Raw genomic sequence first — 24,804 nt, 5'->3', positions numbered from 1 at the left:
TGTAATTCACATACACTTAATGTTTGACCGATGCAAAAACATCAGATATGTCTAAAGTACATAGTGTATAGAAATACAGTGCATTCAGACCCGTTGACTTTTTCCACATTTTGTTACGTTACAGCCTTATTCTTTTTTTTTTTTTTTACAAAGGTTTTTTTATTTGGCATTTTGTATGATTATACAGATAACAGACATAACAGGTAGAGGGCAGAACACACAGATCCCCTACCAAATCAAATCAAACCCAACCCAACCCCCCATGCTCTAACAGAGCCCCACACCAAAACCAGCAGGCATGATATACAATGAATAATCAAATATAAAAAATATATATATATTATAAAACAAAAAGTTACAAAAAAAATAGTAAAAAGAATTATACAAATTCGGGTTAGTTTATGGAGTTGTGAAATAAGCTGGGTCCATGTCTTCTACAAAGGATAGGAAAGGTTGCCAGATATTATAAAATGTAATTGCAGATCCCCTAAAGGAGTAGTGTACTTTCTCTAGCTTGAGATGTTGCTTAACTTCCTTTATCCAATGATTAAAAGAAGGAGGAAACCGATCCTTCCACTTAAATAGTATAAGACATCTAGCTAGAAAAGTAGTAAATGCCAGCATGTTGCCGATATAACTGTTTAGAGGGGCTTCCTGTGGTGCCACTTCGAATAATACAATAAAGGCAGAAGGTTCTATAGGTCTCTCCAGTATCTAAGAAAACATCTCAAAAAGTGATATCCAGAAATCTGTCCATTTCGGGCATGTCCAAAAAGTGTGTAATAAAGTAGCAGGAGCCTATTAACGTTGGTCACATTGGGATCTATTTCTAGTCTATTGGATAATTTTGCCTTTGAGTAATGCAGCCGACAAACTATTTTAAATTGAGTTACAGCATGTCTTAAACATATAGATGAAGAATGTATTCTCTGAAGAATACTCTGCCAAATTTCGTCTCAAAGTTGTTCACCTAAATCCTCTTCCCATTGGTTCTTAAGAGAGTGCAGGGAATCCAGATTGTGCTAGTTTAATAATGTATAGATCAAGCTTATACCCCCTTTGATTTAAGGGTTCACTTTAAAAATAGAATCTAGAAGGGAAGAATGAAGATACTGCATTTGTGTAGTTTTGTATCTAAAGAAATGGGATCTAGGAATATTTAACTTTTCTACTAACTGTTCAAAAGATGCAAAATCCAAATCAATGTACAAGTCGTTCAGTGAGGAGATCCCTTTTCCAGACCAGATATGAAACGCCCGGTCAAATAATGATGGAGAAAATGCATGGGTCTTTAGTAATGGGGCAGAAGTTGAAAATTCACTGAGACCAAATGATCCCATGAACTGTTTCCAGATTTTTTTTGAATGTTTCTTAATAGGGCTTTTAGTGTATTTGGAAACAGGCTCAGCTAATGCAAGATTTGAGGAGAGCATGGCAGCTAAGGAGGTGGACCCACAGGATGAGATCTCCAAGGTCAACCAGTTTGGACCTGTAACATCAAGGATTTCTGTCATCCAATATAGAATGATTGTTATCCCAGTAATGATATTGAAAGTTCGGAAGTGCTAAACCACCCTGGGGGCGAGATATCTGCAATACGCTCTTACGTATCCAAGGGTTTTTCTGGTTCCAGATAAAAACAGATATCAGTTTATCTACTGAGATAAAAAAAGATTGTCAGAACGATAGGAATACATTGAAATAAGTATAAAAATGTAGGTAATACATTCATTTTAAGTGTTAATTCTTCCGCCCAAAGAAAGAAAATAAATCCCAGTGTTCAGGCGGAGTATCAAGGGAGAGAAATTAGCTTCATAGAGATCTTTGAAATTGTGTGTGACCCAAATATTTAAATTTCTGTGTAGTCACTCTGAAGGGCACATGACTAACAGAAGTTTGCACGGCAGAGTTTGAGGAGAATGATTCCTCAAATACAGAAAGCTAGAAAGGAGAGAGTTAATCTGAGTATTAAAAAAAAAAAAAAAAAAAAAAAATGCTCAGAAATCGGGTCCAGGGGATTTACCACACTGCATAGATTTAATTGCTAACACAATCTCTTTTACAGATAACTGTTCTTCTAATTCAGCAGCTATCTCAGGCTCAACTGTAGGAAGTTCTCAAAGAAGGAGTCGAGTGAGTTAGCATTACCAGTGGATTCCGAAGTGTATAATTGTGAGTAAAAGTTATGAAAGCATGAATTGACCTCTAAATTATCAATTACATTTGTTACCCAGCTCGTCAGTTCTCAGGTATGGTTTGATTTGCAGTTCTGGTGTGCTAGCATTTTCCCTGATTTCTCTTCATGTTCATCATTTTTTTATCAAGATTTACTAATTCGATTTTCAGCCTGTCGAGTTGAAAGAAGAAAAAAAAAAACTCTGTCTGAAGTGTTAAACATTGTTTCAGTAAATCTGTGATTTTGTAAGTTCCCCCTAGGCGTTGAATATTGCACTTCCATAACGTTGCGCTGTATGAAATAATTTGGCCCCTTAGATGAGCCTTCATTGATTCCTATACTGTTGTAGGAGACATTCCAGGGGATTGATTAAACTCGAGAAATAGTTACATTTGAGATGATATAAAAGCAAGAAAGGTTTCTTCTGATAGCAGTAGTGAGTTAAGCCGCCAAGGGCGATCATTATTATAATCTTTTTTTTAATCTTTATTTAACTAGACAAGTCAGTTAAGAACACATTCTTATTTATTTGGCTGTGTATTTGGTATAAGTAGTTTCATAGGAAGAGGAGAATAATCCCAAATGATTTGGTAATCACACTCCGTAATAAGTGGCAAAAATCTATTGTCTAGGAAAAAGAAGTCTATACTTATGAACTGGCGAGAAAAAAAACAATACTCCCTAGCTGTGGGTTTGCGGGAAACGCCACGCATCAGATATGCCATATGTTTTAAGAAATAGCTGAATTGTGGATACTGTCTTTGATGAAGATGATACCTTAGGAGAGCTGCGATCCAGATTGGGCGACAGTACACAATTCATATCACCACCTAGTATTAGAGATTTAACATTCCAGCTAGCAAAAGAGACCGAGCAATCAGCTGTCCCTCTCATGATATTAGGCCTAGCCATGTAAAATCAGGTGGGAAAAGAATAGATGCCAGATTACAATAACAACTGATCCATTAAACATTTTCCCAAAAATAGCAAATAAAAAAGCGCAAAATTTGAAGAACAATAAAAAACTAACACAAAATACTCTGAAGTCTGGTATGAAAAAGATAACCCACCCTGCTCACCTAATAGAACAAGGTGACCGCTAATCCCTACGTAAAGATATCCACACATGATGTACTTGTAGTGGGGAACACTAAACCTATCGAGTAGAGAGCCCTGCTGAAATAGCGAAAGATTTAAAACAAGTTGCGCATTATAAATAACTAAGAAATACCCATTTACAACCCAAAACTAGGCTGTTTTAAAAGAAAGTATAAAACATTTTATAAATCACATCTTACAGCAATACCACTAAATTAGCAGCAACTTCTTTAAAGAAATGATATAACCTAATAATAGAAATGGGCTTTATCTACCCTGGATACGGGTACCATTGAGAAATAGAAATGAGCAGCTTCATGGAAATAAAATAAAACGTTAAAACAAAAGGATAATTGACTCACCCGAACTAAGGCACTAATGTTACCTAATAATAACGATATCAACTGATACCACTGGTAACACTATACAGTATCTACAAAAGAGAGACTGAGTCAGCAGTGGTAGACACATTCGTCCATTACCCTAAATCGCCAAATAGGTGAACCTTCAGCCATTTGCTTCGTCCGACCTCGGTAGAATGTTCAACTTTACGAAGGCCATCGCCTTATTGGGGTCTTGGAACTCTTCCTCGGTGCCGTTGTATGTTATACGGAGCCGGAGCAGACTCTTAACGCCGCTGAAAGTGGCACGGTCACGAGCAACGCTGGGGGCATATTCTGGAAATATAGAAATGGGTGCTCTGTTACATCGAAGTGGGCCAAATTCTCTGGCACGCCGAAGAACATCCATACAATCCTGATAGTAGTGTAGTTTAACCACAATAACGCAAGGTTTTCCGGCAGGCTTTCTTGCTTGAGAGCCCGTATGTGAGCGGTCTACAAGGATGTCTTTATCCAATTTGAGGGATTCCTTCAATAACTTTGAGACCGATGAAGTAGAACTTGAGCCCGGGTCCTCAGCTACCCCCATGATCCTGATATTGGATCATGGCATATAACCTTGTAAATGGATGCATTGTTCCTTAAGGCTAGCTAGATCAGCTTTGAGCTTCTTAATCATGGTTTGTAAGCGTAGTCGTGTCGGCTGAGCATGTTGACAAGCCTTGTTCCATGTCGTAGACAGTTTTCTTAACTGTATCCAGTTCAGTACGAACCATTGCAGTATGCTTTGCTTGTTCATTCTTGACTGCTTGTAACTCCGACTTAATACAATTGAAGTCCTCACTGAGCGCCTCATTGAGTTATGACTTCGAGTATAGATGAAATGTCCGCTCTGAAGGCAGCAAGAATCTCGGCCTTCAAGTCCTCGGTGGGGAGGAGCCGCTGCTCCCATTTGTTGAAGAACTCGAGCTCCTCGTCTTGGTCGTAGTGTATTCTCTTTTGTCAGTGTCTCCGCTGAACTTAAACTTTTGCAGGTTATGCACCATTTACACATTAACACAAAAATAAAAGTTGAGCATTGTAAAGCAATTCATTCAAAGGCTGTGTTTCTTAGTTCTTATTGGGTCAAAGCGCAAAGAAAGTATTAAATAAATGCAATTTCAGCAGGAGCTTGGAAAAACGTGGCCTACTCTGTGACCTACTCCGTGACCTACTCCACTAGCGCCCTAGTTACAGACTTATTCTAAATTGGATCAAATAAAATAACAATCCTCATCAATCTACACATAACACCCTATAATGAATTTTTTGCACAAAAAAAACAGAAATAGCTTATTTACATAAGTATTTAGACCCTTTACTATGAGACTCGAAATTGAGTTCAGGTGTATCCTGTTTCCATTGATCATCCTCGAAATGTTTCTACAACTTGATTGTAGTCCAACTATGGTAAATTCAATTGATTGGACATGATTTGGAAAGGCACACACCTGTCTATATAAAAGGTCCCACAGTTGACAGTGCAGGTCAGAGTAATAACCAAGCCATGAAGTCGAAGGAATTCTCAGTAGAGCTCAGAGACAGGATTGTGTCGAGGGACAGATCTGGAGAAGGGTACCAAAAAAAATGTCTGCAGCATTTAAGGTCCCCAAGAACACAGTGGCCTCCATCATTCTTAAATGAAATAAGTTTGGAACCACCGAGACTCTTCCTAGAACTGGCCGCCCGGCCAAACTGAGCAATTGGGGGAGAAGGGCCTTGGTCAGGGAGGTGACCAAGAATCTGATGGTCACTCTGACAGAGCTCCAGAGTAACTATATGGAGATGGGAGAACCTTCCAGAAGGACAACCATCACTGTAGCACTCCACCAATCAGGCCTTTATGGTCAGTGGCCAGACTGAAGCCACTCCTCAGTAAAAGGCACATGACAGCCTGTTTGCCAAAAGGCACCTAAAGGACTCAGACCTTGAGAAACAAGATTCTTTTGTCTGATGAAACTAAGATTGAACTCTTTGGCCTGAATGTCAAGCGTTACGCCTGGAGTAATCCTGGCACCATCTCTACGGTGAACCATTGTGGTGGCAGCATCACGTTGTGGGGATGTTTTTCAGTGGCAGGGACTAGGAGACCAGTCAGGATCTAGAGAATGATGAACGGAGAAAAGTACAGAGATTCTTGATGAAAACCTGCTCCAGAGCGCTCAGGGCCTCAGACTGGGGCGAAGGTTCACCTTCCAACAGGACAACGACCCTAAGCACACAGCCAAGACAACGCAGGAGTGGCATCGGGACAAGTCTCTGAATGTCCTTGAGTGGCCCAGCCAGAGCCCGGACTTGAACCCTATTGATCATCTCTGGAGAGAACTGAAAATAGCTGTGCAGTGACGCTCCTCATCCAACTTGACAGAGCTTGAGAGGATCTGCAGAGAAGAATGGGACAAACTCCCGAAATACAGGCGTGCCAAGCTTGTAGCGTCATACCTAAGAAGACTCGAGGCTGTAATTGCTTCCAAAGCTGCTTCAACAAAGTAGTGTGTAAAGGGTCTGAATACTTATGTAAATGTGATATTTCCAGGGGGGTTCCAATAAATTAGCAAAAATGTCTGAAAACCTGTTTTTGCTTTGTCATTATGGGGTATTGTGTGTAGATTAATGAGAAAAAAAACAGCAATTTAAACAATTTTAGAATAAGGCTGTAACATAACAGAATGTGGAAAAAGCCAAGGGGCCTGAACACTTTCCGAATGCACTATAGATCACCTACCAGTTGTGGTATGGTGAAAAATAAATATGAATGTACAGTACATAGTTGCTAACTAAGGTGTGTGACAGTACCTCCACTTCCAGCTCCTGCCTCCTGGGGTTATGGACAAGGAAGGAGAAGGCTTCCTCCCACATTGGCTCATTGGTCTTATAGCGGATCTGAAGACAACACATATAGAATAGAATACAATGGACTAGAATAACTGTATTTATTTATATGACCATGTCTATTGGAGGTTTAAAACATCCTCAAAGTGTAAGAGAAATATGAGGTTTTCAATTATAATTTCCAATTATCTACAGAAACCATGCCCACTGTAGTTTCTTACCTTACTCTCAAATGATTTGTTCCCAACTGTGAAATAGACGTAAGGACTTGGTTCACTGCTCGTTTTCTTGCCGGACTGTGAGAGATGACCAGGAAAAGAGTGGCTCTGAACGAGTGTTACTAAGACATAAACACACACTGAAAACATTGTTATTCATCAACAAATTGTAGTAACAAAATTATTATACAGTAGAAACACACTGAAAATCACTGATAAAATGGGTAGGAGTGTCTATCCTGACATAAAAGAGAATATCATTTAGGCTGCATCCCAAATTGTTCCCTATTCCTTATTTATACGTTTTTTGGGGAAAATGGACAGTAGCTAGGAAATGGTCAACCTTGGTCTTAATTCCTCATTCTGATTTCAAGCTCCTTCTCAGCTTTCAAATCCAAGAACTTTCACTGTTGGCAACTGGTTTATAATAGATACCTTGTGCATATAACAATGTGTGTTTCCCAAATTCCACCATATTCCCTGTGTAGTGCACTACTTTTGAGGAGGGCCCATACCGTAGGCTCTGGTTAAAAGTAATGCACTATATAGGTAATAGGGTGCCATTTTGGACACATCCAGTGTATGAGTCTAAAGATACCAAACTTAAGTGCATCCCTACCTCCTGGAAATGGCTTTAGCCTGATAAAAAAAGATTGATTATAAAACAGCCTGAGAGAGACACAACCCCAAACTATCACATGCTAGAATAGGTTTTTAGTCAGAAGTCAAGAGGAATGGTCAAATGCAGATTTACATTCAGGACAAATGATTGTATTAGTCCAAGCTCTATATTAAAATGTGCACACTAAAAAATGCTGGGTAAAAAACAACTCAGCGCTGGATAAATAGTGGACAGAACACATTTTGGGTTATTTTAACCCAGCCAGTTGAGTCACTTAGTTGGGTTGCTTTCTTTGAAGACTGGAGGTGTGGCTTAGTAGGGGCATGGCTTTCATATAGTTATTTCTGGTCACTCGTGATAGTAAATGTCATTCCGGTTAATCTGTTCTATTGTATTGCCATCACATGTTAAGATTGAGCAATGACACTTTTGTAGCTTTAATGAGGTTTATAAAAGAATATGAGTTTTTCAACTGGCCATGCATATTCCCATGTTGTTATAGTTACCACATTGTTATAATATTTAAAAACATTTTTGTTAAATTTATAATAAGATATGTAATGTGCAAAAATATTGAAGGAAAATGTTGATTTGCAATGTACAATCTCAACATCAACAAGAATAACCTTTACTTTCATGGGTGGCCAAAAATAATTATCTGGAAGCTCACCCCCAGGCCATGTCTCCTTTTAATATAAATGTAATAACATTATTACTTAAACATTATAACAAAGTGGTAACTCTCCCAACATTGGGATATGCATAGGCACTTGTGTAAACCCCATAAAAGCTACAAAAGTGTACGCAACCTTAACATATGATGACAATACAACAGAACATGAACCATAATTACGTTTACCTGCACGGGTGGCCAAAAATAACTATCTGAAAGCCACAACCTACTAAGCCACGCATCCAGTCTTCTGATCTGACAGGGTCATAGCTCAATATCCCAGCATCAATAACCCCAAAATCAAATTGGTTGGGTCAACTGGTTGGTTCATAATAACCCAACGTGTGTTCTGTCCAATATTTACCCAAATTGGGTTATTTTTAACCCAGCATATTTTTGAGTGTAGAGGGTGAGTGAGGTTTTGATTTCTCATCCCCCTCTAGTTCTAACTCTCCCTCTTTCTTCATCTACCAAATTAACATGTTTTGAGCTTTGATGAACATTATAGTGCATCTGTGGCCATTTGTATCAAGCATCTCAGAGTAGGAGCTCTGATTTTACATTTAAGATCACAATGAATAAGATTACATGACAGGGGGACCTGATCCTGGATCAGCAGTCTAATACTCTGAGATGCTTGATACATACGGCCCCTGGTTTGTAAAGGTCCAGGTATGTGAAAATCCAGTTCTCATTGTGTGCAGTAAATGAAATGCTATAAAGTGATGCTTGAAGCGATAAAAGAGTACAGACAGACATAGACAGAGTTATCATCCATCTCCAAGCGTGAATAAACAATTACTCACAAGGAATAAACAATGTATTTACCATAAATTAACTAAATAATCAAAGTAAATTTAGATGGCACAAAGTAAGGATGCGCACAGACTGAGACCATATAAGCTGTCTATGTGTGCTATCTGTGCATGGCATGCATCATCCCACTTTCTTACTTTACCTTCAGGGATTTATAGACAGAGGCTTGCTTCAACACGTCATGGTTGAAATTAAACAGGTCGCTCTTTTATCCAAAGGGGGGAGATGGGGAGAAAAATCACACCCGGAGTTAGTAGGACGGGGGGACTGAGTATGATTACGTTTAGCTTTGGTCCAGGATGTCGTTAGTGAGAGTGTAGCCGAACGACAGGCTGGGCCAGAGCTAGATTAGGTTGTATTAAGTGGTATGAAAACATCAACAATCCATAGAGAATGGAAAAAGGAAAGGAGACAGCCAATAAATAAAGCGAGAGGATTGTCCAAGATATAAATAAGGTCCATCTATGAACAATAGATAACAAAGCAGACATTATAATGAATGGATAAGGCAGTATAAAAGAAAAGCTGTATGGAGAAGGAGAATGAAAAGATTCCTTCTTTGCGGGAGAAGCTATAGAATGAATTGCTGGGAGGAACTTGTGATGAGGGATGACAGTATTTCAATATTCTCTTACTTAGACTCCACTAGACAGACACTAAAAGCAACAGCCGTCAGCACATTGGGCGGCAGCGTAGCCTAGTGGTTAGAGCGTTGGACTGACAAGGTACAAATCTGTCGTTCTGCCCCTGAACAAGGCAGTTAACCCACTGTTCCTAGGCCGTCATTGAAAATAAGAAATTTGTTCTTAACTGACTTGCCTAGTTAAATAAAGGTAAAATCAATTTAAAAAAAATAAAAATCCTTAAAGTAATGTGCCACAAATAGCCCCCTCAATCAAATACCCCGAGACCTTCAAATCAATAGTTCTTGGAAACCATATTTTCCCTGCCTGCACCTTGTTGGATGAAAGATGAAGCACTATCCTCTATCCTGAGTTATTGGAATTATTTAGTCTATAAGATAAATATTCATGATCTACCCGGGAATCGAAAATGATTGTATAATAATATTATTGGATTTAGAACCATGCAGCAGAGTCAATCGACATGCTTTATGGTACAAGACTCACTGCAGCAGGTCTGTTACTTAGCTCTGGTCCAGGGCGTCATTCGGCTACGCTCCCACTACCTTAGTGATAGTAAGAGCGCAGCCGAATGACGCCCTGCACCAGAGATAGTCTGTTACGGTTCAACCCCACCACACACTGCTAATGCTAACTCTAGGATGCAGAGTACCGGAGGACTCACAAATAAGGTTCTATACATTGAGGTATTGTTCTCACAAAATACTAGGCCAGATGCTCTCCTCTCTTTTAAGTTTCCACAACCAAAGCTCCCTGTAAAGACGCTCTTTATAGGGAAAGAACAGGGAGAGAAGAAGTTAAATAAAGTATGGCTAAGACGCCAAAGAGGCTAAGACTCTGACAGGCTCATTTAGGAGTTGACTGTCTTGGGCTGATATTGACCCATATCTGTGGGTTAAGGTCAAAGGTAAAAGACAGTGTTGAAGAAGGAGACAAAAAAGGAGTTTCAACAGACATACACAAATTAATCCATTGATGTCCTCATGTCATGTTAAAGGTGTGGAAGACCAGATAGACAGGGTTGAGATGAAAACAGTAAACTATGGCATGTTGACTAAACTTCAGTGCAATGTTTGCAAACTACACCTGAAAATGTGTACTTAAAATGCTTGAGCTGCGTTAAAAATATTTCGGAACATTATTTTCAAGTTCAATTTGGCGTGATTCACAATAGCTCCCTTGGGTAGAGTAGAATATGTCCAGAAATATATTACATCATTCTCTGTATCCTTATTCACATCATGTCATAGGCCAACATTTGTTAACATTAACATGAATGTGTATAGCATGGGAAAAAATTTATAATTATACAGTAAATGTTACAGTATGCCAAATCAACCGCCCTGTAATTTGCTTTTACTTGCAGCAATTCAGAAATGTTGTGCCTCACTCCACCACCAGAGCACTCCTTCAACCCTAACCACTTTAACTGAACAGTCCTGTCATCCAGCTCTACTCACCGGCAGGTTCTTTGCCGAGTCCAAGTACACCACCAGGAGAGCAGACGAAAGTCCGTCATTGGCCAGGCTTCTGTCTGCTCGCACGCTCCTCAACACCTGATTGGATAGGAGAGACAGGCGGAGGTCACTACTGAGACAAACTGGACTAGGAGAAATGGGCAGTCTTCTAATTCACTTCTAACTGTAATACACGTGACAATAGCAAGACAGAGAGACAGGCTAAGTCAAGGTGTTCAAGCTAGCCTGCTAGTACGATGTAATTATATACGCCTGGGCCTGTCTTGAATTATCATACGATTGGGAAGGGGGGTGAGAACCGAAATTGAAAAGGGTTTGCCTGTGTGTGCTAAATGGGGACGATTCCGACCCGTGTAAAGCGAGCGTAAATGGAACGCAATTTCCTTTTTATGCACTTTTCTCTCTATTCGTATTCTGACCTTTAACTTAAGCATGAGAATAGCATGCTATTCGCCCGCTATTCGTTTTGGGGTGGTGATCTAAGAAATGAAGGTGAATAAGGTTGAGCGAATCAAGTGGAAAAATGATCTACTTTATTTTTTCCAATAGAAATAACAGCATTCTCCATGCAATGGTATTTGTAATTGATAATAGCATTTGATAAGAGCTAGGTAAATGAGTAATCCATTTGTAGAAGAGGATACACATAGCAATCGTTTTAGATGATTTTTCCTGATTATCGCTGGAGACGAATGTGAAACCAGTCATATGGATGCAAACTGAAAATCGCATCAACATGACATGTATTGTGGCCCTTTTCCAAAGCGAAGTAGGCTATAAATAGCTGTGCTGATATTCCGAATTTTAATTGTGTGCCCTCAATTTGAGTGGATGAAATTTGGAGACCCAAGCTATAGGCTTCTGTAGGGATGAACCTGCTGAGTTGATGTATGCGCTTTAAAATGTTTTAATTATTGTTAGGTTCTAAATAAAAAGAGTACAAAAACTAACGGACGCTTAATCAAGCTCAAACCAAGTTTATTCACACACTAGGTCATACAGCTGCATAAGACAAAGAACATATTCACACAAGCACTGATAATTAACCCTTTCTCCTATGCTGAGCCCTTCCTTACACATCTGAACAGCCAATACACCGCTGTTGCTATCCAGAACATTAGTGATATATGTTCTTCCTCACTTCATCTAACCTGACCTCTGCCCAAATTCCTCACTCCTCCCCAACTCATGGCTGTCATGGTGACTTGTACCAGACTGTGTCTCTTCTCCTCCCATAGGATCCCTGATGGCTAACAATAACATATCCTGACATAATGTAAACATACATTACCCCTTTCTCCCTCAGTGACATGAATAAGTATATTTCATGATTTCAAATGTTAAGAAATTAGAAGCCATCATTATATACCCAGGCTTTTCATAATTTTATTTTACAATTTGTATCATGTTAAATATTAGCCACTATCAGGAGCCACCGTCAGTAATACCCACATACATTTATAACGGCCACTTTAGTGTTAGTTTTCTTCAATTTGTAGCTTACATTTTGCATCATTCCATTCCGTCTACCTTTCTTTCCTCTGTCACGTCTGTGTAGCTGTTCCTGAGGGTCGCTAGCATTAGTGGATCACATTAGGCTAGCGTTGTGCAATAATTCGGGACATGTAGCCTATTTGAATTATTATGGAACTCAGACCACACGTAGCAGGTTAAACATGGAGCCTGGTGTACGGTTCACGATGACTAGACTGTTGTCATACGGTTCCATGATTAGTGAGGAATAGGGTATGTCGATTTTTAGGACTATTGTTCAACCCTTATCGTATACTTTTTTCCACCTTCCAATATTTTATGGATTGAACTTGAATATGACAACTTTCAGGATGAATCAAGCCACTGTATTTTTTATTAATCAATATATTTTGTGCATAATGGCTCTCCAAATATTTTTTTTCTTTTTATTATTCATACATACTTTCCTAACCCAAAAAGGTGCCTAAATAATCTACAAAAATCTGAGTATTTTCAAATCTACCAGTTGGTGCTGAAACGGAGATCACTATATTCTGAACCCGTTCTCTCGATGTATTCTAGTCTGTCGACAAAAGTCGAAATAAAGGTAAACCATATTTAAATGGATGGCTTAAGATAAATGTACTGAAAATCCTATTGAATGAAAACCACGAGAAAATCTATGGGCCAGCAAGTGGGAGGGTTTTCAGTGGTTGAAATAAATGTATTCAGCGCCAGCAAGGGAACTGAGGCTGAGCCTGTTAAGCACCTGCATAAGCACCACATCATTACTAAACTTTAGACATACGAGATACTGCACCCAGTCTCAGGGATGGCTTACTCTGGAAATTACTTTGGTCTCTAGAGTTACGTAAATCAGCTTTTAGTGTTTTTGAACCTTATCTGTGGAACAATCTTCAGAATGTTATTAAATGTGATGTTTTGGTGCCTCTAGGCCAATTCAGAACTCTGAGGACCTTTTTACTGATGAATATCTTTGTTTTTTATGACCTTGTTTTTCTTTCTGTTTGCATTTTGACTTTAGCCTTTGATGTGCGTATTTTATGTCATTTCTGTAATTCAGGGCTCATCTGTAAAAGAGACCTTGGTAAAAAAAAGACTCCCTGATAAAATAAAGGTTAAATAAAAAAAAAAGTGTGTGTATTGTAGTGTATAGATTTTGTGTATTTTGAATGCTGTACTAAATAAATGTCCATGTAAATAAAATAATTTCATATCAAATACTGCACCTGGTCCATCTTTTCAGGGCTGGAGAGCAGAGAGAGCCACTCCAGTTTCAAGTGTAGCTTCCCCGTGGAGACCTCTTCCAGATCAAACCACTAGAACGACAGGATGTTAAAAGGGTGCATTTCAAATGGCACCCTGTTGTCTTTACGGTGCACTACTTTTCACCAGGGCTCTGGTAAAGAAGTAGTGAACAATATAGGGAATATGATGACATTTGGGACCTACATACCCTAAATCTCAACAGAGTAAAGTAGTGAGTGAATCACACCAACAGGGCTAGCTGTCTCCCCAGACATAGTGTAGTAGTGATAGATGACAGCACAATATCTTCAAATTGACGAAGGCTGATAATATAGTAAGGCAAAATCGCTATCCAAGTGCAGAACTGAAGACAAGCCTCTTGGTCTATTTTCATGTTTTTTTCCTTCTTCTTTTAACCACATTTATTTGAAGATGAAAAAATATATCGGATCAGCAGGTGGATTTACCTCATCGACCTTCTGCTCTTTGTGAAGCTCCGTCATATCGATCATCAGGCTGCAATCGAAGACACAAAGATTGGATAAGAAATCGGTAGGTAGGATTAATCACAACAGAAGCCAAATTGATTCACTGATACAGCATGTTGGCACTCCGACCCAGTCAGGGGCCAATAGGGCTCCGGTCAAAAGTAGTGCAATGCATTGGGAATAGGGTGCCATTTGGGACGCAACCAGCACACCTTCAAAGAGAGAAGAGACACATTGAAGTATCTGTGATGTACTAAGTATCTGTCATCAGTGTACAATAGTCACATAAGGAGTTGGACCCAAGCTCTGCTTCTTGGGCCTCATCCCAAGGGGATAGCATAGCTTTGGTCCAACTCCTAATGTGACTATTGTACACTGATGACAGATACTTAGTACATCAGATACTTCAATGTGTCTCTTCTCTCTTTCAAGGGCACCCCCTTCACTGTGACATATAGGAGGGAGGTTTTGTCGTGAGAAGATAGATGCCAAGTCTGCAATAGTTCTGCTCCAGGGCGTTACGTGCAGTTTGCTAGCGCTGAAGGCTCGGCATCAGCAAGCCACACGTAACACTCTGGACCAGAGCTAAGTTTGTGATATATTTTCAGCTAGATAAGATAATTTGCTTGATATTGGATACAATAACTCACAATGCAAAGGACTAATAAGCCATTTGAGCATGGGGTGATAAGAAATAGGCACACAGTAAACCATTTCCTGTTGTTTTTACGGTAACTTACTGGCAACTGGCTACCTGTAAGTTACCGTACAGGATAGTATATCACTTGCACTTCTAGAGGCCTTAACAACGGTAGCGATGGGACAACTGATCCCGTAACTCCGAAGCATCGATGCAGTTTTCAAAGCACTACTGATTCGACACAACGTACCGATGCTTGTATCTAAGTAACAATACCACGTGATGATGACGGTTGAAGCTTTGTACGTCACACTACCGTCAGCCTGTAGAGCAGTGGTGAGTGAGTCTCTTGTCTTGAATCCCCATAAAGACGTGTTCTTTTTGTAAGTAGTTTTATTCGAAACACCGGCTACGTTGTACTTCTAACTTCTAAATTCTGAGTTTCGATAGGCATAGGCAGTTTTTTATTATTTAACATCCTAAATCATGCAATGGAGTCGTCTTTTTGTAAATGTTTTTTTTTTTTTTTTTTAAACAATAACTACGTTGCTAGTTTCAAAGCATCGATGAAAAGGTACAAAGTAACATTACCACGTGATCAATGCCATCTGAAGCTTCGTTTGATCATGTGCTTTTTTTAACCGTGTGTTGCAAAATGCGAGATCCCACTGATTTAGGTACTGTAAACTGAGCTACCATTTATGTACTACACACTGAAGACAATCTAAGTAAATTGGTAAATAAGGTGTCCAGTAGAGGTCGGTGTTTGAAAGCAACTTTGCATCGAAGAATGCATCGGCACCGCGGCTAAATCAGTGGGATTTCGCATTTTGCAACACACGGTTCTAAAAAGCACGTAATCTGATCAAACGAAGCGTCGGATGTCATTGATTACATTCTTTTTTTTTAAACCGTGTGTTCCTGAGCAGCAGATGTCATTAATGTGCACTGTGCTAAAAGTAGTAATGAACCTATTTTTGAGACAATTGGCTGGTAAACCTTCAGGAAGTTTAGTTTCTTCATAACTAGCTAAAATCTCAGATTAATGAACAGTTTTTCGGCACAATTTGGTATAAACCCCCAAAGCCTTCAGAAAGCCTGGGTTTCCCATCACTAATCCAAGGCTTCCAACCTGGCAGTGACTATAGGGCAAAACAGACCAAAGGAGATGGCAAATACTCAACCATTAAAGGTTTAAGACTTAAATTGGTAGAGAAATCTCACTAATAGGTGGCACAAATGTAGCCTCTTACAAGGCACGCCTCAAAATATGTTAATGAACCAGAAACAACAATAACATGCACCCACTAGTGGTCAAAAGGGTTTTGCCGCTCCAGAAATACGGTACGCTACTGTATTCTGTGGGGTGGAATTACAAGTCATTTGAAATACAGCAAAAACATATTTTCTCTTACTTTAGAGGATTTGCTTTGATTTTGTTGACCTTATGCTTTTTGTGTGGCATTCTATTTTGAACATTCACATACTGTAAGTGAACTTCTACTGTATTTTACACAGCATATTTTACAGTAAAGTCCAAAATACATCAAATATTTTCCGGCTGTTGAATATTTTCCCACAATGTAATGTAATTTATGCTAATCCATTGTATTAAGCTTATACAGTATGATACAGTTGGAAAAAAAGTAATTTACTGTGAAAATAACAGGATGGTTTTACAGTGCAGGATATGAGCTTACCTCCCCAGGAAATCATCTTTGTCTGGGTCCTCATCAAACAACTCAATCTCCAGATGTTGGCCTGAGTGCTCATAAACTAGGGCCTGACAAGGACAAGGACATAACTAAATACAATCTCAGATACAGTATTTCACATTGAATACAGCCAAAGGTAAAACATGACATGATGGGTAAAACAGCATGAAAGCCAAAAATAAGAGGTAATATTGGACTGTTGGAAATATGTACATGTAAGTTGTATCTGGTTCTACATACCCTATATTGCTGTCCCTGGGGTAGTTACTGTATAATATAACCATATTTTGCGGTTTCTGTTGATGTGCCATTGGACGAGTTCATTTTCAGTTAATTTTGTTCACCTCGTAAACTTCGTTCCATTTGGGGTGCAGACTCTCTTTGACCGTCTTGCTCTGGAAGAGCTGGTTGCCAATCTGGAGGACGCCGTAGGGGTCAGACTTCCCCTTGATCAGCCCGCCTAGGAATTTATCCTTCCCCTCCAGGTCCTGAGCCTCCAGGAAGTGAATTCTCAGGACTCCCTGGTGACACACACACAGCACAGGGACATTTCAGGAAACGGACACTTTAAAAATAGTATACAGCAACATTGTAGCTCTTTCCAGTAGTCAATGATCGAAAGTGCCCTCTTTAGCCTCATGGGTGGAATGTTATTAATATTTGTCATAATTTCATAATTAATAAATTATTCTTATTTTTTAACGAAGAAAATCCAGTGTTTCTATGTCAAATAGTTTCGCTATATTTCAGTCTTCTGTGATGTATATGAAGTGTAATATTGGGATTAAACTAAAAATGTAATACATTTCAACTCTATATCTGACATAGTACTGGTGTCTTCTTTGTGAAGCCCATAAGGTGTATACTTTTGTTTCAAAGTAGATTTGTTTAAGAATCACTCTGTGTGACCCTGATTTAGCCCACTGCAGTAAAACGTTTTAAAGGGACATTGCACTTTCATATAAAAGTTTGTCCAATGACTTCTGACCTCTAAATAAGTCTTTAGTCAAGATGAAACCATGTACCACGACATTGGTTGTGTAGATCCATCTATAGGCCTCCACCACAAATTAATGGAAAAAATAAGCACTGAATAAAACCAGGAAATCCAGGGAATTAGATTATGCTTAACTTTTCCATTCATTTCGGGTTAAGGCATATAGCTGGATCTACATACTGTAGAAACCAATTTCGTGGAATGTAGTTTCATCTTGACATGAGGTTTGAAAAAAAAGAATAAGACACGTTATTTTATTAAATGTCCCTTTTTTGACCAGCAGGTGCCACTAGTGTACACTGTGTTGATCAAAGCCTCGAGTAATTAAGCTTTTTTTGACATAATTGGCTGGAAAACCTCAATGCTTCAGGAAGCTTTGTTTCTCCATCACTACCTATCAGGATCATCATACATGTAGAATATTTGGTATTTATTATGATCCCCATTAGCCGCTGCAAAAGCATCAGCTACTCTTACTGGGGTCCACAAAACATTTCCAATTTCAAATGATGGATTTGGTAGGCTCTGCTAATACAAACACTGTTAATTAAAGGGTTACTTTACTCAAAAACATATTTTAGTATTTTGTTTAATAGTCCATTGTTGATATGGTCCCAAAAATTGTGCATGCCAAAATACTAAACAAAATTCCCAAATATATGTGTTCTTCTAATTAGTGTCTGAAATATGATAATGATGTATGATTAGATATAGGATAGGTGAAAGCCTGCAGTACCTTTGGCATAGGGAAGCGTAGCTGAGCCAGTTCTACATCTCCCACCAGTGGGATAGTGATGCGGTTGGGCAACACCAGGTAGCTGTAGATGATATCCTGAATCAGACTGTCTGAGAAGCCACTGGGAAAAACACAACCGACCCCAAAGTCAGTGAGTACGACTTTTGGATGAGATTAGTCTCACCTAATCTCAGTTAAGCACAAAGGAACATGTCTTTTTCGGTTTTATAAGATAGTGGAAACATTGGAAGGGGTTCAAGCATGTTGTTGGAGTAAATCACAAACCTCATAACATCGTTGTGAACCCCTGGAGAGTCAACACTTACAGTTGCAAGGAAAAGTTTGTGAACCCTTTGAAATTACCTGGATTTCTGCATTGATTACTCATAAAATGTGGTCTGATCTTCATCTAAGTCACAATAATAGACAAACACAATCTGACTAAACGAATAATACACAAACTGTTGTACTTGTCACATATCTATTGAAGATATTGAGTAATCATTCACAGTGCAGGCTGGAAAAAGTAAGTGAACCCTTGAATTTAGTAACTTGTAGATCCTCCTTTAGCAGCAACAACCTCCACCAAACGTTTCCTGTAGCTGCTTATAAGACTTGCACAACATTGAGGAGGAATTTTGAACCATTCCTTCCTACAAATCTGTTTCAGTTCATCAATATTTCTGGTTTGTCGTGATTGCACAGCCCCCCTCAGGTCATGCCACAGCATCTCCATTGGGTTCAGGTCAGGACATTCCAAAATACGAATCTTCTTCCTTTTCAGCCATTCTTTAGTTGATTCACTTGTGTGCTTTGGGTCATTGTCTTGTTGCATCACCCAACCTCTCTTAAACTTGAGGTCATGCACTGCTGCCCTGGCATTCTCCTGTAAAATGTGGATACACTTTTGAATTCATTGTTCCATCAATGATTGCAAGGCGTCCGGGGCCCTGAGGCAGCAAAGCAGCCCCAACCCATGATGCTCCCTCCACCATGCTTCACAGTTGGGATGAGGTTTTGGTGTTGGTGTGCAGTGCCCTTTTTCCTTCACACATAGCGTTGTGCATTTTCCCCCAAAAGTTCCAACTTTTGTCTCATCTGTCCACAGCACATTTTCCCAGAAGCGTTGTAGAACATCTAGGTGGTCTTGGGCAAACGTTTTTTTTTTAGACAGCAGTGATTTCCTTCGTGGTGTCCTTCCATGAACACCATTGTTATTCAATGTTTTTCTGATAGTGGACACATGATCACAGACTTTCGTTGTTTGTAGAGTTTTCTGGAGGTATTTTGCTGCTACCCTTGGGTTCTTTCTCACCTCTTTCAGGATTGCCCTTTGTGCTCTTGGAGTGATCTTCACAGGACACCCACTCCTTGAGAGTAGCAACAGTCCTGAATCTTCTCCATTTGTAGACAATTTGTCTTACCATGGACTGATTAACACCAAGGTCTTTAGCAATGCTTTTGTAATCTTTTTCAGCTTTGTGCATCTCTATAATGTGTCTTCTAAGGTCCTGTGAAAGTTGTTGGGATCGAGGCATGGTTCACACAAACCAATCTTTCTGGAGAAGAACAAATTTGTCAGTAACCAGGCTTTGTGTGCCTTTATTTAAAGAGCAGGGCCCCTGCGCAACCCACACCTCCAATCTCATATCTTTAATTGAGACACCTGACTCCAAATAGCTTTTGGAGAAGTCGTTAACACAGAGGTTCACTTAATTTTTCATGGCTGCACTGTGAATGATTACTCAGTGTCTTCAATAACAATTTGAAAAGTACAACTGTTTGTGTGTTATTAGTTTAGTCAGATTGTGTTTGTCTATTATTGTGACTTAGATGAAGATCAGACCACATTTTATGAGTAATCAATGCAGAAATCCAGGTAATTCCAAATGGTTCACAAACTTTTTCTTGCAACTGTAGCAGTGAGGATGTCACTGAGCAGGAGGTCTTACAACCTGAGAATTACAATGCCTTGTAAGGGAAGTCGATAGCTAAGACTGGTCTAGTAACTGCTGAGAGATTTTCTGTTAACCTTCAACCTATCCACTTGGGTCCGTAAACAGAAATAAATGTATGAGAGGATTTAAGCGATCTGTAAAAATTAAACATATTTTTATATACCCCATTCCTTCACTTTTTCTCTCTCATTTCTCAAGAAACATATTTATCATTTTATCCTGTCATTTCTCTTGCAGCTGAGCAGAAAGCTAGAGCACTTCTCTGGGAGCAGATTAAGCAGCATTACAGGCAACATGATTCTTCTTTAGTATGTGATCATTCACATGTAACATGTACACGTACACACCATGTAGAGAGCTTCATGCAGTATCAGCTGTTATTGTTCCCCTGACCTTGCAGTGGTACACAGAGCTAGGCCGTACTCCAAAAGTAAAAATAATAACACTACAATTGTCAGACAACCTGTGTTGAATAACATCAAGGGGATATGAGAGTGAGAAAGAGGGAGAGGGAAAATGAGAGAGAGCGAATGAGAGGGGGGGGGGGGGGGGGGTCTTTGGAGGGGGTGGGTGGTTTTATCTACTCTGTGGCACAGTGGACTCCACCCCTCCAACATGCAGCTGGCACTGTCTATTGCTTGTGGTTGGGAGCTAGTCTCTGAGACTGTCTTTTTTCTGCTGCCAGGGCCTGTCCTGTCCTGTCACTAACCCAGAGGCAGGCGCACCTCCCCCAATCCCCTAGCCCATGAACCTAGCACGTGCCACTGAGCCTCCACAAACAGGCTCACAGTGTACTGACTGCACAGATCTATTACACCCCGACAGAGAAATAGCGGTGGGGGGATGGGCAGTTGTGCTCTGTAGAATCAGGGAGATGATTTCCATCACTGAGCTGCGGATGTGTCAACACCCGTGTCTAAATCAATAGACTGTGAGGAGAGTGACTGTAACATGAAATCTTTATTAGGGACATTTTACACCGCCGCAGAAGCGTTATCATAAGGTTTAAACACCAGAAGGCACTGTCAACTCACAACAATATAGAAACTAAGAATTGACTGTTGATAATACAAATTATTTCACTAATAATTCACTGTATCACAATTCCAGTGGGTCAGAAGTTTACATACACTAAGTTGACTGTGCCTTTAAACAGCTTGGAAAATTCCAGAAAATTATGTCATGGCTTTAGAAGCTTCTGATAGGCTAATTGACATCATTTGAGTCAATTGGAGGTGTACTTGTGGATGTATTTCAAGGCCTACCTTTAAACGCAGTGCCTCTTTGCGTGACATCATGGGAAAATCAAAAGAAATCAGCCAAGACCTCAGAAAAAGAATTGTAGACCTCCACAAGTCTGGTTCATCCTTGGGAGCAATTTCCAAATGCCTGAAGGTACCATGTTCATCTGTATAAACAATAGTACGCAAGTATAAACACCATGGGACCACACAGCCGTCATACCGTTCAGGAAGGAGACGCGTTCTGTCTCCTAGAGATGAACGTACTTTGGTGCGAAAAGTGCAAATCAATCCCAGAACAACAGCAAAGGACCTTGTGAAGATGCTGGAGGAAACAGGTACAAAATTATCTATATCCACAGTAAAATGAGTCCTATATCGACATAACCTGAAAGGCCGCTCAGCAAGGAAGAAGCCACTGCTCCATGGGGACAAAGATCCTACTTTTTGGAGAAATGTCCTCTGGTCTGATGAAACAAAAATAGAACTGTTTGGCCATAATGACCATTGTTATGTTTGTGTGTTAATTGAACACTATTCCTGTGTCTATATGGGTCCACAGACTCAACACTTCCATTGTTGATTTAACACTCGCTGTTGCAGATATTCTGAAGTAAATGTCCAGTTCACTATCAAACTCACTATCACAGTGGCAAAGTGCCACTCCAAAATGGGTCAGGTGCTCACCAACTGACCATACTAAGAGGGCCCCCATACACACACCAAACCAAAGATTATGAATATACTGACAAGATACATGTCTCTCTGCCCTATCAATGGGAGTCATTGTCCACAAAGCGGCACGGCGGGCTGTCTAGCTCCCGCCTATCCTTTCTTTGGATTGGTGGATATTTCTCATTATTGAAATCCTTTTTTGAATATTCGATGAGTGTTGTTGACATCAACCGCCTGTATTCAATGCAGAGAGATGCTATGCTACTAGCCTCATGCCATGAATATGCATTGCCATATAGCCAACTATAGTTGCCGGGATGTCACGGGTCCTACTTATATCAGTACACTCGTAACAACTAAAGCATTATGAAACTTCTATTCGATCAAATAAACCTCAAGTAGCAAATAAGCCATACATTTTTTTGCTGACCAAATTCAACACTCATTGACCTCCATACAAAAACTCCTTGCTTGGTGGGCAAAACAACAAAAAAACACCACCTGCTGGAAGGAGGGAGATTTTCTGCCGAGTTGATCCTCTCTCTCAATAGAGTGCAACTGCAGCCCGCAATTCCGGGCGTTCCTGCATGTGGGCATTCCTGCATCTGCAGAAACGTCCCCCCCACTCGAGCATCCCATTGGTTCCTGTGTACCGGACTAGCTGGCTAAGATAGCACACAGTGTCCTTCATTCCCACCTGCTGAACACCTGTCCTTGCCATCGTTAACAGAACTGTGGGAAAACGGTGCCCAACAGGCGGGGACGAAGGAAACTGTCTCCCGGCGTACGGCTAGCTAGCTACCGTTGTCGCCCCCGCCCTCTCTTCTGTGGGGTTTATCGGCCGCTGGCATCCAACGTTATTGTGCATTAACGCCATCTACTGTACTGGAGCGCCCCCGCCACCCGCCTGACCTAGCTTAAAAATGTATCAATAGAAGTATGAAGAGGGGTTGCAGATGCAGGAACGCCCCAAATTGCAGGCCGCAATTGCACCCTTTCTCCTCTCTCTTCCTCTTCCTCTCTGACCACACCAAACAATTAATTGAACAGCAGCCATCATCTGAGGATCAGCAGTATGCGTCACTGACCAAAAGTGAGTTATCTGATGTTTTGTCTTACTATGTACTTTGATTTGTTCTATAGTTTCTGGGTTATGACAATGTTCTTGAACTTTTGAGGCTCTACTGCCCTATTGTTTGCTTATGGCTACTTAGCTTCAGCATTCGACATATTATTCATTTAAGTTTAAGCCATTTCAGTATTGCTACTTATAGCACCCTTTTGAGTAGCATTATATGGGAAATGTGTATTGATGAATTGTGCCAGGGTAATTGCAGCTTGTTGTGGATTTAGGTTTAACTGACATTTCTTTACTTTGTTCCTAGAACCATACTACATACTATTACTTCAATGTTCTCTGACTGACCTCTGTCAAAATAAAACGGATGAAAGTGATCAAGCCCTTTGGCAGCCATCACCATTCTCACTAAAATCAGAAATACAGTCCTTTCAAAACTAGACCATTTCTTACACTCAGTTTTTTTTTTTTACTCTGGAGAATTTGCTACGCACTAACGGTGGTTAGAATTGGGGGAGGGGAAGCTGATCCTAGATCTGTAGCTCGGGGAAACTTCACACTGGAGCACAAAAGAGACTCGGTTTACTTACTTCAGCCCAGGAATGTCTAGTATATTGGTGAGGCCTGTCCAGTTGATTTCCAGAAGCTAGATAAAAACAAAAGAAAGGATTTAGCTGTCTGGAAACTGGAAGAACATGCTGTACTTAGAAAGATTAATTTGCCACACCAGTGCTTTTCTTTTTACTTACTTAAGTGATCTAAAAACAAACCCCATCTTATAAAAAAGGAAAAATGCAGAGAGGGACACCAGACAGAGAGTGGGGAGATCAAATAAATTATCTTAATTGATTCAAGCACTTAACTTCATTGTTGTGTGACTCAGTCATCCGAGTGAGTGACAGTGTGTTGGTGCAAAGCTCTTGATGATTAAAAACAAAAGATAGCATTCTGACAATGGCGGGTGCAGCAAAGTGAAACAGAAGCCAAGAAAGCTAATTGCCTTGCCTCTTGCTAAATAAACCAATTTCATAGGAAACCTGACATTTTTACACACTAAAAAAGACAAGCTTGCGTGTCAACACAAGCATGTTTTTAGCTGCAATTGTACCCTAGTTTCACCGCTAAGTTCACCATTATGTTGAACGCCGGAATCAGGTTGGTTCCACCAGGCTACCCTATAGTTAGATACTGTACATAATTGTTTCACTTGTTTCAGCTGTCTCTTATCTCGCCTACTGTTGAAATGGGGACACACAGCCTTGTACAGTATGTATATGAGTAATACCCAGGTCACTGACACCAGTGATACCGGCCACAGAATGGACAAACACTTGACCTCATGAAAGATTTATTACAAAAACAATCCTCTGGAACCACTTCTGTATACAGGAGCTGTTGTCCCAAACTGCACCCTATTCCCTTAGTAGATTCCCTTTGGGACCTGGTCAACAGTAGCGCACAACATAGGGAATATGGTGCCATTTGGGATGCACACGGGGTCTGTTGAGTTCAGGGACTGTATAATTCTGTGGAAAGTCTCTTACCTAAAGGCTCTGTGGATATAAAGTGTTATAACAATGTTAACATTGCTGCTTAG

General features: G+C 40.0%; 1 protein-coding gene across 4 annotated transcripts in view; it reads right to left on the bottom strand.

Moving 5' to 3' along the window:
* Window positions 1-24,804, bottom strand: part of esyt2b (extended synaptotagmin-like protein 2b) — a 53,866-nt gene that overhangs the window by 9,728 nt on the left and 19,334 nt on the right. For 2 of the 4 annotated variants that reach the window (XM_014180654.3, XM_014180651.3), the window contains exons 7-16: window positions 23,798-23,853; window positions 18,256-18,376; window positions 16,867-17,043; window positions 16,508-16,590; window positions 14,147-14,195; window positions 13,661-13,750; window positions 10,920-11,015; window positions 10,124-10,225; window positions 6,708-6,782; window positions 6,451-6,537 (exon numbers count right to left, since the gene is read on the bottom strand). In XM_014180654.3, coding sequence (XP_014036129.3) covers window positions 6,451-6,537; window positions 6,708-6,782; window positions 10,124-10,225; window positions 10,920-11,015; window positions 13,661-13,750; window positions 14,147-14,195; window positions 16,508-16,590; window positions 16,867-17,043; window positions 18,256-18,376; window positions 23,798-23,853 — 936 coding nt within the window. Of the gene's footprint in view, window positions 1-6,450; window positions 6,538-6,707; window positions 6,783-8,957; window positions 9,021-10,123; window positions 10,226-10,919; window positions 11,016-13,660; window positions 13,751-14,146; window positions 14,196-16,507; window positions 16,591-16,866; window positions 17,044-18,255; window positions 18,377-23,797; window positions 23,854-24,804 lie in introns of all 4 variants that reach the window. The other 2 variants (XM_014180652.3, XM_014180656.3) reach the window with 2 other exon arrangements.

The sequence above is a fragment of the Salmo salar genome, chromosome 29, assembly GCF_965601325.2.
Source record: "Salmo salar chromosome 29, fSalSal1, whole genome shotgun sequence".
Taxonomy (NCBI): domain Eukaryota; kingdom Metazoa; phylum Chordata; class Actinopteri; order Salmoniformes; family Salmonidae; genus Salmo; species Salmo salar.
Note: the sequence above shows the minus strand (reverse complement) of the source record. Positions and strands in the feature narration are given on the sequence as shown.